Source organism: Zingiber officinale, chromosome 2B (assembly GCF_018446385.1).
Source record: "Zingiber officinale cultivar Zhangliang chromosome 2B, Zo_v1.1, whole genome shotgun sequence".
Taxonomy (NCBI): domain Eukaryota; kingdom Viridiplantae; phylum Streptophyta; class Magnoliopsida; order Zingiberales; family Zingiberaceae; genus Zingiber; species Zingiber officinale.
In genome coordinates, this window is record NC_055989.1 from 117703871 (window position 1) to 117717914 (window position 14044).

Genomic DNA, 14044 nt, shown 5'->3' on the forward strand with positions numbered 1-14044 from the left:
AGTGGGAAGTGAGTAGACACGGAAATACATATTCTGGTAGTTATCTTGACAGGACAATAACTTAGTTCCTGCCTGATAGTGATTGAAATCTGAATCTGAATTTTCTGGTAAGTCTGATGTTTATCTAGATGCTAGAATCTAATAATTTTTGGTATTTTGGTTATGCTGAGGATGTCCATTGGTATTGGAGTGTTGGAGTAAGGACATGTGCTGATTTGCTGGTTTGTTAAAGGTACCTGGTCTAAGGCAGGTCCTTGGAGTGAGGCAGGTACCTGGTCATGCTGTGGTTTGCTAAATATGTGTGAGAAAGGCAGCCAACTACAAGGGATGTCGGTGGTTGATCTCCAAGTGTGTTGGTCAAAGTTGTTTGATGAGGACAGCGAACAAGTGAATGAACAAAGAGGGCATTTCATTGAATACAAAACACAAACAAATTTCTTAGCACAAAATCACTGAATTTACTCCATAAAATTTACATCCTGTATCATGAATCAGCTATCATCGAACTGTATCAGTCAAACTAGAACTGAATTGGACTGATTCCTGGTTGATTCTGATTCGGACATGGGGTTCGAATTTATTTAAGATGAATCAAATTGGATAATTCAAACACTGAATCATCTGATTGTGTTTACCATGCTCAAAACTACTACATGTTTTTTGCAAGAAAGAAGGTCAAAATCTTACCCCCCCCCCCCAAACCCCATATTGTTCATTTTACTGTTTTTACTACTATTTTAAGAGACTCCAGTTGGCATGACCTAATATAATACAGGATCCCATTGAATTGTATCAGTGCAAGCAATGACTGGTATCAATCTAACAAACATATCTTGCTTATAAGCAACAAGATATATGTGCCTGCAAATAATCTGGGATGATTAAACATAGAAGACCAATAAATCACAACAATGTGGATGCATTTATAGTGGATCTACTCTGTTAAACGAGAAATAACTGTCAAGTAATAACAGGTGGCTGAATGCTTCATCTCTCACTGAGGTGTGCAGTGTCCATATGTGCAGTAATACTTCTTGGTCATAGCATTGGGTGGGTTTCAATTGCTCTATCTTTATCACTTTCCCTTGTATTTTGATATGCTGAATTTTCCTTTGAATCTATCGCTAGTAAGTAAACTCACAATACCATTGAACTGTCCAATGACATTTACAGACAATTATATTTCCATTCAGGATTTGATGGCTGATCAACATAGGGCATGAGTCTCGGGGGTTCTAATTCTAAGAGATGGTTGTACCCTCTTGTTATTGAATTGTCTCCACTCAATTAAATAGTCATCTAGGTTGTCCATGTCTACAGAACTTTAAAAAGACAATCTTAACTTCTTGAGTGTAGTCAATTAGAAAAATATGTTAAGAAGCGTGCTTTTTTAGAGCATTCTAATATTTGGGATCCAAGTCACATCTACTCAAAACTTGATTTTAAATATTTTATAACCTTTAATGATTGATGACTACTCTAGCCTAACATGATTTGTATGATTTGTCTTAACGTGCTCCTAAAGAATTTCCTTAACATAGAGGTTGTTGTTCAAGGGAAGATATTTCTATTCAACAATAAAAATATGTGCTTCATGGGTTTGAGAAAGCTAAGATGTTAGGGTCTAAGTTAGTCCCATTGTAGCAAAATGTGATTACGCTCACCTCAGGCGCTCCTCATAGCCCGTCCCCGGGTTAGGTTATGTGAAGGGAGGTAAATCACGGGATCGACTTATAACAGACCGCCAAATGGCTAGGAGATGGGAGGAGTTTTTCTCCGAGGGCATGCGCTTGTCGGGAAGTCAGTTGTAGTCCCATGCATCATAATGCAAGGTCATCATTTAATTTAAAGAGGTAATACAGATCAGTTGGAAAACTGAATTACCTTAGAAACACCAAAATTTACCATCATGGTTATCAAAATTGATATGAGAACTATATTGGGCATTCCAAAATCTAAGGTATCAAATTGAATCGATGAGAAATAAGTGATATCAGAATGAAAAAAAAAACAAAAGGAAAAATAAAATAAGTTTGTATGGAATAAAAAATGGAGCACAAAGAATATGAATGATGAATTTTGTCAGATGGTATCATCTTATGTTGCAGTTTTAGTTCCCGTTTGGAATGAAATGATATAGTCAATATCCCACCATGCTGACACTTGACAAAGACAAATTTTGAAGTTTTTTGCCTTCTTAAACCTCATTTCACATTTTCACCTAGCTTGATAACTACCAAAAATAAAATTATAGCATTCAAAGAGGCAATTGGTTTAAGAATTTTTTAGAAGCAAAACAACATTAAAGCAGGCAAAGACAAATTTTGAAGTATTTTACTTATTTAATATAATTTTACTAAGCTTGTTCATTACCAAAAAAATTATAGCATTTAGATAGTAAATTGGTTTAAAATTTTATTCAAAGCAAAACTCAATCACGTGTTGCCAATTTTTAACAAAAAACATAACTATTAATATAACAGTGTAAAATGCTATAAAACAAATATATATTCATCAATAAGTTAGAAGTAACAATAAACATTAACAACATAGTACTAATGTCAATGTTAATCTAATTATTAAACAGCATAATTGGTAAGTGAAGACTTTGTATTAGGGGTGTAAAAAATGAACCCGACGCGACGACCCAACCCGAGTCGACCCGAAAAAAATCAGGTTCGGGTTGGGCATTTTCGGGTTCGGGTCGGGTTCGGGTTGGAGGGTTGGAGAGTTAAAAATTTTCGGATTGGTCGGGTCGGGTTCTGGTTGACCCGGGTTGACTTAAATATAGGGTTTTGTGGGGTTTTTTTGGGTTAAATCAAATTTTATTTTAAAAATTTAGATGTTTTTATGTATATTAATATCATGTTTGTATGATAATGAATTAATGATGGAGTATTAAGATAAAAGTGAAGAATTATAGGAAAAATAGCCCAAAAAAATCGTTTTGAATCGGATTTTCGGGTTATATGCGTCGGGTTCCGGTTGATCGGGTTGGCCGGGTTCAGGTTTAGGTGTTTTGGGATGAATTCGGGTTCGGGTTGGGTAAAAAAAAAAAAACTCAACCCGACCCGACCCACCCGAATTGACACCCCTACTTTGTATCATCTGTCTGAATTAATTCAGGTGGAAAAAAGGCTCTTAAGTTGTTTAATCCGTACAAATACATAATATACTATGTTAAATAATATATTTATATGCTATATATAACATGTATAAATAATATCTTTTAAATATAACTGATTGCCAAAACCTAGTTTCAAACCTCAATACCCAACCCACACTTCACTTACTCGGTATCTCTTTTCAACTTGGCAGGTATATCAGTTGCCCTATAAGCCATTCAATGCCAGTACTTTTTCCACCCACGACATCAACACAACTTTCCTTTCTCCATGGTACAACCTCTTCCACACAGCTACCACCTTTCCTGCCTGCTTGCACGCCAACTGGGCCCACATCCATATTCAATAGACAAAACAGCCTCATTTATGCCCCTTTTGGAGGCAAAGCTCTTGTCTCAGTTGACACTGACCAAAACCAGGAATGTATTATCAAGTACCAACATCATTTCGACTTGTATTGGAAATCCTTTCATGCCAACTAGCCAACAGTTTCATTCAGCACCTAAATCCCATGCCAATCAAAATGGTGCAAAATCTTAAATGTTAGATGAGGACCCAGTTGTAAATATACAAACTAGAAGGATGTACATTGAAAATGGTAAATGAGATATTATACAGAGGAAACTTATGTTATGCAGACTCAGTACACGAGTTTAACAAGAATGTGGATATAAGTGTCTGGCAGATCAACAATGGCTGAAGTCAGCTATGCTAAAAGAAATTATACATGATCAGTAGTGACTAGGGGTGTAAACGAATCGAGCCGGTTCACAAGCTTTTCGAGCCGGCTCGATAAATATTTGTTCGTATCCGATCATATCGAATTCGAGCCGAACTCAAACATGTTTGAACTTTTTTTCGAGCCGAACTCGAACATGTTTGAACTTTTTTTCGAGCCGAACTCGAGCCCAAATTTTTTAGTTCGATAGTTCACAAGCCGTTCGCGAGCCTTAATATTTTATTAATATAATATAATTATATATTAAATAAATAAATTTTGAACCTTTCGAGTACTTATTTTTGAGCAATAGTTTGACTACTCACGAACATATTCGAATCTTTCGAGCCGAACTCGAACCCGAGCTCTAATTCGAGCCGAATCCGAACCAAAAATTTTAAACTTTTTGAGCTTCAAATCGAGCTCAAACTCGAATATAACTAATTCGAGCCGAATTCGAGTCTTAGATTTTTCTTCATATTCGGCTCGATTCGATTCGTTTAAACGCCTAGTAGTGACCTACCACACAGTGACAATGTTCAAATGTCAACATCTAACACAAATATAACGAGTGTAGATGCAGAGTACAAGCAGCAAAAGAGAGACTAATTAGGGAAACCCTATTCCACATTTAACAACTGGGAAACAGCATAATAAAAGGCTTTTAGTACAACTATGAATATAAACCTGCTACATCAATGATCAAGTAGAAAGACATGATAAGAGCAAATTGGACTCAAATCATAATTTTTAAAAAAACATGAACAGAAATCTTATTAAATGTCTGGCATGTCTAAAGGCATCAAATGAAAGAAACATTAGCCTTATTAAATCATACAGAAATCAACCATAAGGACGATAGAAAATTTTAGAGGTTAGTTGAAATGTACAGTCTTACTTTGCTTTGTTAGGAGCACACCATCAGTCTTGACATGCAAAAGATCCATGCATGATAATTCATGCTCTCCTAGCACCTATAGAATAAAAGGGCCCATCAACAATTATGAAATTACAACATGTAGCCTCTCGTAAATGTAGGATATCATATTAAAATAAACAGAAAAAAGCAAGTGTATACAACCTTGTGCAGTTCAATAAGATTGCTCCTTGACAAAATAATTCTTCGGTCTTCTTCAATCTGCTTATTAAATATTCTAAGTTGTTCGTCATCCTGCAAGCAAAAGAACTGAATCATATTTCTACAGCACAAAAGGTTGCAAGTGTGTTTATACAGCCATAATGTTATAAAAATTGTGTCAATTTTAGCAACCATTTGGCATCCCATCAGGTGTCTCTAAATAAAGGAAAAATGTGTTAACAACCAGCTTCCATTTCACTTTTCAATCATTTGCCAGAAAAGGAAATTTGTCATCATGAGACATGGAGACATAAGATCAATGTGGCTACCATATAATTGAAAATAACATGGATTTTTGCCATTATTTTTATCTCATAAAATAGAATTTACTTGTATTGCACTAATTCAGATCATCCTCTATCTTAAATCAAAATTCTTACAGGCATTCAAAACAATTAACAACAATCATATGATATGAATTGATGTCAAGCACATGGTTAGCAGAATTGGTCAATCCCAATCAGGATTGACCAAGTTGGATTGGGATCAACTGATCTCTATCCACTTTTGAGAGAGAAATCAAACACCCTGAGACTTGAAAATTTTGGATTACTCAAGGAGAAATTGATACTCAATTCATAAGACGCAAAGACATCATGAGTTACTAGCCTCCATCAAATTGTTTTAACCTCCAGCCTCTATCAAATCCCTTATCTTCCTTACCTTTAACTCTATTTCTCTCAAATCCAATCACTTTTCCTATATCTCAACTAATTAGTAGCTACTAATATGAATTCAATATCAATTTCTACATGAATAATCTAAATTTTGTGTTTGATTTCTCACTCAAATGTGAATCGACATTAGCTGATACCAATCCAACTCAGGCAATCCAAATTCGAATTGACAAATTCTGCCAACCATGTGCTTGACATGAATTCATATCCACAATTATATGATTGTTGTCAATTATTTTTAATGCCTGTAAGAATTTTAATATAAGATAGAGGAATTAGTTGAGATATAGGGAAAACGAGTGAATTTGAAAGAAATAGAGTTCAAGGTGAAGATGATCAGGGATTCGAATATTCGATGGATGTAGAAAGGCCAGAAACTAAAAATGACTCAATGGGATCTAGTAATTTGAGACATCTTTGTGTCTTCAGGATTGCTGCAAGTGCAGATAGGAAATCACAACTCCTCCCCATCCACACCAAGTATTAATAAAAAATTAATAGTTAACCATACTGATAATAAAAAAAATTAAATTAATATATTATAGAATGTCTACTATATTAATAATTTAAGACAATTAATTTGGGTTTAATTATTATTAATAATTTACAAAATTAATTAATTTTTAATAGTTTATTGATAATTAATTAGCTTATCTAATTAATTTAATTAATAGTTTAAATAATATTATTTATTTTAAATAATTAATTAATTCTGATTTTAAATTAATAAATTAAATTCATATGAATTTGAAATTAATAAATTAAATTCATATGAATTTGAAATTAATAAACTAAATTCATACAGATTTTAAATTAATTTGTTTACAATTAAATCAATTTAAATTTTAAATATAATTTAAATAACTAATATTAATAAATTAAATTTATTTAATTTATTTTAATTCGACATTAGAAGGGGAGCCTTGGCGCAACGGTAAAGTTGTTGCCATCTGACCAAAAAGGGCACGAGTTCGACTCCTGGAAACAACCTCTTGCAAAAAGCAGGGTAAGGCTGCGTACAATGGATCCTTCCTCGAGACCCCGCTGGCGGGAGCTTCGTGCACTGGGTTGTCCTTTATTTTAATCCGACATTAAAATTAATTTAATTAAACAAAGTAAAATTAGTTACATTAATTAAATTTAATTAGATTAATTAAAAAAATAGAAATGATTTAGTTAATTAAAATTAAGTAAATTAAGGGCAGCCCCATATACAAAACTCTCGCCAATATAAGATCTGAAGACCACATTAGGTTTATTATAAGCAATCTTATCTATATTACAAGGGGTTATTTCCGAAACTCAAAATCACGGCCATAAAGTCACACAGCAACAATTTTACCGTTGAGTCAAGACTTCCTTTCATTTAAAAATTAAATTACTTAATATATTTTATTTCATAATTGAAATTGATTAAATTAGAATTAAATTGATTAAAATTTAAAATTAAGTTAATTAGGTTTGAAATTGATTTAACATGACTTAATTAACTAAAATTAATTTTTAAAGTTAATTTAATTAAAATTGTGTGTAAATAAAGCTAGCAAAGTAAAACTTCATTAATTTATAGTATTTGCATATACCCATCAATCATTAACAAATGATTTTTAGGTTTTTTTATATTTTTCTTGGTTATTTTAATGTTTCCTTAGCTTTTGAATTTTTTTTTTAAATTGATTCCAATCCCACAAATCCAATATGGAAGATATTCAAGTTTTTTGGATTCCCAATACTGCCACCCATGGTCTAACATCATTAGCTGGAACTTAACTACTCTTTTAAATATATCACTATATATCTTGGTAGCCAAACCATCTCTTACAAATGCTAGTATGAATCTCGTATTATTTTGTGAAATAAAAGACACAGCACAAGCATAACAGAAAGCTACAAACCTCAGGTGGATGGATATATAGAGCATTAGTAAATAGTTTGAATATTTCTTTTTCTTCCAATGACTTGCTGACTCCCAATCCCTCAGCTACTCGCTTCAATGGAAGGGGCTGCAAAGAGAATAGTCCATGTCAACTGTTAGTAATGACCAAACATAGTATTTAACAAGTGCAAGGACCATTCTTTAATAAGCAGAGACCCAAACTAAAAGAATGGAAGGGGCTGCAAATAGAATAGTCCATGTCAACTGTTAGTAATGACCAAACATAGTATTTAACAAGTGCAAGGACCATTCTTTAATAAGCAGAGACCCAAACTAAAAGAATAGTTATAGCATAGTTGCAATCGTCTCTGGGTTGATAATTGTATGAATCATGTTAAATCACAGATTACAGAATAAAAACCATTATAGGTATCACAATACAACAAACAAATATGAACCGGAACAACCATTTGCCAAGTAGATTAGATAGATTGGTGTCAGCCAATAGGTAATTTAAATACAAAAGGCGATATAAGAAAAGGATGATTCAATAAACATATTTAAAATAGATCATACATATTTTCCTTTTTTACCTTTTTTTTCAAATCTTCATTGTATCATTCGCATTAAATTTATTTTAACACAACTACTAATATCATTGACTCTTGCAAAATGCAGGGTAAGGCTGCGTATAATAGATCCTTCCCCGGGAACCCGCATGGCGGGAGCTTCGTGCACCGAGCTACCCTTTTTACTAATATCATTGACTCTAATGCAAAATACAACAGAGACCATTTCCTTTTGTGCAAATATAGAGTATACAAAAGTACAAAACCCAGCTCATATGCTATAATCAACACAAGTAATTAACCCTTTTACATACTTTTGTGATTCGGCAAATTACCAAACCGCATAGGTAACTTTCTAAAATACCCAAATCATGTACCCAACTTTCAAAATGACCAAATCACGTACCCTATACTCAGTTTACCCCTCCTCATTTACCCCAATCTCGATTAGGGTTATTTTTTAAAAAAAAATAGACCGATTTTTTTAAAAAAGATTGAATCGTATTTAAAAGCTCACTGTTCTCAATATAGTGTGCCAAATTAATATTTGAGAGTATGGATACAATCAGCAGAACTTGGCAAACATATAGAACCTGATTTCATGTCATTCCAAGCTCTCTAGGTCTATTAGCCAATTTTGGCTCGAATGTGACTGAAACCGACTGATGGACTGACATGGAATCAAGTCCATTGTGTTCGTCTATAGGGTGCGTGATTTGGTCATTTTGAAAGTTGGGTATATGATTTAGGTATTTTGGAAACTTACCTACGCAGTTCGGTAATTTGTCGTTTGTGATTTATTCATTAAACGTAATTGTCAGTTGTCACTAGTCTCCAAGAAATCATTCCATAAACGACGAATCTCATGGAGCAGTGAGCAATGCAAGTTAACTAGTCTCCCTCACTTTCTTCTTAAAACATTGTTTGAGAACCAGTGATTAACACTATCTTCCTCTCTTTCCTATTAATCCATTCTATTCTTGTTAGAGATAATGCAGTGTCCATCTTTCCTCATTTTTGCCAATCTGGACTTGCTCAATCTTCTGACAGGCAAATTCTCACAACTCTAATTCCTACCTTTTTAACTAAATTTGAGCATTTTGAGTGCTTTTGACATTCTCTGCCATTTTCCAATTGATTACTTGGTCTCAGTTGACTTTTCATATTCCAATCAAATTCACTTATTTTGATAACCTTGAATATCTCAAGGGGGTGAGCATCTGAACCACAAAAAAAAATGAACAAAACTGAACAAAATCAAAGAGAAAGTGTTTGGGTATATAGATATATACATATTATTTTAAAAAAATTTAAGTTTAGTGGTCAACCAATGAAGTTCTCTAATAAACTGATAAACACAATGTGTCAATCCTATTGTATATTAATGTGCTTACAAGGTTATTATTAATGACTCAACTGACCTACCCAGTGCACACATGGTGCGGAAATATTTCTTGCTGAAAGTTAATTGATGTTTTGCAGTAGATGAGAAAGTTGAGGGGTATGTTTTAGTGAAATCAATCCAGGGACGGGTCCAAGAATTAGAGGTGGGCTGGGCTTTGGGTGTGGAAGGGGTGGAAAGCACCAAAACAAAATGAACAAGAGAAAAAGAAAAAAAGAAAGAACACATCAATTCTGCTTGGTGCCAAGTTGTAGGCTATAAAATACCTATGTAAGTTTTTTTTTGGCTGGGCTAGAGCCCAGGACAGCTCTATCTTAGATCCGTATCTGAATGGATCCATAGTAACGAAGGAAAAACTATGGAGGGAGAGTTCAAGGTGAGCTTAAGGAGAAAGATTACAGATATTTGAGGAAATCTAGGGCTTATATGTGCAGTCGTGTTTGACTTGACCTGGTCCAAAAGATCCATGAAGGATTAAGTCAAAAAAATTTAGGGTTCTTTTTTTCCTTTTGTTCTAATTTTGTCATGGTCTATTGGTACTAGGATATTGTTGATTTACAGTCATGTGATGAAACCAATGTTCTGTCTCCATTATGATTGTTATGTCGCATATAATGCATTTCACATTTCATACTGATATTAGTTGACAGATAATGATAATCATGTTTTAACATTATGAATCCACAGCTATAGTTAATAGGCATGAGTTACCAACTATGGTATTTTTATATACTGTTAGCAATCTTTTTAGTTGTGATCATGTATAGAGTAGTTGATATCCCTGTTTTGTACATATTAACATAAATGTAGAGATGACATTTTATCTAATACACAACTCATACGTTTTGGTCATTTTGGCATAATCCTATAATTATGGCAAGGCACCCAAAATATTCGGCAACTCATAGAGTTTAAAATTCTTGATATTTTTTGACATAGTATTTCTGACTAAGCAGGTATCAAGGCAATTAACATGTCGAGGTTGTGGGTCTCATGCTAATATCCATAGTTGTGGAAACCCACTAGTCACATGACATTGATGGTTGGTATCATGGATAGTGGGTATGCTCTTGTGTGGTTGTAGTTTAAGGAGTCCAACTGTTCAAATATGGCATTAACTACTGGGCATAAAAATTATTAGTTTTATTACAATAATATATCTGTATTATTTACACTCCACATGATTTGAGGGATATATCTCAATTGGGTTGCTGCAACTAGAAGCGGATGTCTAATTGTTCAAACGGTGATTAGTACCTTCTTCCTGGATGGATGGACTTGTTTTTTCTAAGTAATTGGGGATAGGACTAAAACGTGATGCTAAAGATTTAATGGCTCCCCTAGGGTTGCCTCTTCGATAGCCCATGTGGAAAGTTTGATGCATTATATCCTATGACCTTTAAGCTAACTGTGATGAATCAACCTAATTGCCTCCACCCCTTGAGAACTAGGAGATCACCCAAAGGACGCCTTTGATATTAAGGGGTCACAAGCCAATCATAGATCCTGTTCAATAAGTGGAATTCATAGTTGTGCGCGCGACCATGCAAGTGCAACACCAATGACTTGGAACTCTAAGCAGCACTACAAGTGATTTTTGGAGATCAAAACTAACATATTATTACATTTATCTTAATGATAATTATACATGGAGCCCATAATTCTTTAAACTATCTGATCCGAGATTCTCTAAAAAAATTCTTGTAACTCCACTTTCTCATGTTTGCAGTGCTCATAAATTATTTCTAGAGCTACTTTTTGCAGTTCAATCAGTTCAGCTAATCTTAACTGATCTGAACTGTAAAAAAGGTTTGTTATGACAAGGGGTCTCATGAATTGTGTACATTATATAAGGATCATGGTTCTGCAATAAGTGTCATAAGCTTTTAATATAGTACAAAACCAACTCAAAAAGAGAGATAGGGGTACACGACGTCTATAATTGACCAACCTGCCTATATGAAATCAGACGTTAACCATGTGCCTACTTGAATTAGAAAGTTCTAACTTCAAACACAATGTAAGAGTTATATACCAGCTGAGCAATGCGACCAAGACCAGGGAGCAACATTGTCGCCTGCACAAGTCACCAAGCATATCATCAAGGAGAACATATAAAAGAAGGTTGAATGCCTAACATATTCACAATAACAAAAGACATAATCATCATAATAAATTTCAGAAGAAAATGTTCTCTTGATGCACACAAGTTGAATATACCAGCTTTTCTTTCTCCTTAGACCCTGATTCCATTATGCTTTGACCACAGATGAAAACAACAGGACCTGGTACTAGGTGAAGCATTTCTTCCACCTTCTTGATAAACTCTTTTCGATTTGACTTAGGAACAGCCCGTGACAACCACTGGGAACAGTCTGAGAAGTAAACAATAATTGGTTGTAGAGACGGCAAAATCTGCAAAATCATACAGCCAGTAACAATATGTTAACAGCTGCTGAAGTGACTTACTGAACATATTGTAGCCACAATGGTAGCATAAATTATAAATAGAATATGATATACAAAAATGGTGCCAGGATAGCCAAATAGATATGCATGTCCTGTGCATAGACAAAATGAGGAAAGTTTAACTAAAATGTTTAAACCAATAATAGCATACCCCACAAAGTGTCTCCATTGCTATGTACCAGTCTTCTGCCAGGGTATCTGTGTCTCGCACAAGATCCTGAACTGAAAAGGAACAGAGAAAGGAATGTTTTAGTTGGCCAATACTATGGTGCATTAAGTAACAATACCATTGCATAATGCAAAATGCATTGAAGAATTGGATGTGCCACAAGTTACAAGGCAATGGTTTCACTGCCCTAATATGCAACTTGCTAAACTATACATTTGCAAATTAGTTTTTTCCAGCTCTCTAATTCTCTATAGCTCTTAGATAAGCTTTTGTGGATCACTCCAAGCATTAATTCAAGTAGAGATTCATTGATATTAGAATATCCTAAAGCATAATCTAATTCAATCATCAAGTTAATTTTCATTAGGTTCAAGTATACAAAATTAAATTATTTATTTATAAATGGATCAAACAGGTAAAATTTAGATAGTAATTATAATCCTAATTCTAAGTGACAAAACATTTGCCTAATTGTCTTTAGATAAGATATAGCTACCAGAAAATTTGATCCCCTTCACCTTCTTGTGATTCCAGATATGAATCTCAAATTGTCATCCCCAATAAAAATTAACATCAAAATTTGAATTCACAGGATGTGTTATGTCCATAACTATTATGGAGTAAAGTACAAATATGTAGGGATCAAATTGTAAATCACAACTTCTTTGGGTATGAATGTAAAATACAATTAAACTAATACCTACTTAATAGAGGTATCAGCACTCATAAAAATGAACCTTCCAACAAGTTCTAATTGTTCAATTATGCATTACTTAATTCAAATGTAACCACTCGGCTCAAACTATTTGAATTTAACTTTTTGCAGGATATTGGACCTTGTGAGATTGAACCAACTCCATCAGCTTGGTCTAACCAGTGCAATGCCTTAGCTCGTGTTGGTACAGTTAACATTATTTTAAAACATCGTGCTCCATGGAAGATGATAAGATACATGTAAACACATGAGAACAGAAGTAAAACCTACAATGATTTTGAGAGAATATAAAGTGCCACTCAAACTGTTGAAGGGTTAAGAGTGATTTCCCTTATCTTTGACATACACTTGATCTTATTTGGAGCATAAGGAAAACCACACTATTAAGTAGACTTTTATAAGTTTGACAAGAAATTTTCACTTTATGGATGTCAAAGACAGATATTTACTTAACAATTAATTAGGCACAAACAACTGAGTCCCAGAAATCATCATACGAGCTGTTCTTTAAGAGCAAGTTCAAGTTTGTAGTCAATGTTTGTCAAAATTCAAATGCAAAAGAAAACATACTAATGCTTAATCTGTGAATAGGTACAAGGACAAAGCATGTCAACCAGGAGAGACAAACTAATAGTTTAGTAAACAAATAGCCACAACTTGTGGGATTCATATACAAGACTTTTTTCACTTTTAAGATGGTAATCAAGATTGTGATTCAGACCTAGGAATTTGAGATCTTTGGATCCAAGCTGACCTGCACAATCCAGATCGCTAGTAGCAACTACATTGCTATGGTCATATGAAAATACAATTTGATTTGTAATACCTTATCATTTCTACTATGATCTCAGCTCCAACAACCTTAACTATGTATAAATTCAATTAATGATGTTAAAGATTGGCATTGCTTGCTATCATATGAAAAAATCACTTATTTGAGATTCCCTTTTAACTCCTAATTAGAAGTATCCTTACTATCGTTTTCATTCATGTTACAAAAGTTGTTATTTGCTATTTACAGATGGAATGATTAACGAACTGTAGTTTGTTTTCATATTTCAATATATAAATAGTTTAATCAATACTTTGTGATATTGATATGTAATTTGAAATTATCATAGTAATACTTAAAATTGGAAGTTGGCATATAATAATATAAATGCCAAATATAATTTTATAATATTTA

The 14044-nt window shown here is 33.6% G+C and overlaps 1 protein-coding gene across 2 annotated transcripts in view; it reads right to left on the bottom strand.

Annotated features, from left to right (window-relative positions):
- LOC122046910 overlaps positions 1-14044 on the bottom strand; it is a 32517-nt gene that overhangs the window by 5334 nt on the left and 13139 nt on the right. For both annotated transcript variants that reach the window (XM_042607866.1, XM_042607865.1), the window contains 6 exons: positions 12126-12196; positions 11726-11920; positions 11541-11582; positions 7554-7661; positions 4925-5014; positions 4742-4817 (listed from right to left, as the gene is read on the bottom strand). In XM_042607866.1, the coding sequence (XP_042463800.1) occupies positions 4742-4817; positions 4925-5014; positions 7554-7661; positions 11541-11582; positions 11726-11920; positions 12126-12196 (582 nt within the window). The remainder of the gene's footprint in view (positions 1-4741; positions 4818-4924; positions 5015-7553; positions 7662-11540; positions 11583-11725; positions 11921-12125; positions 12197-14044) is intronic.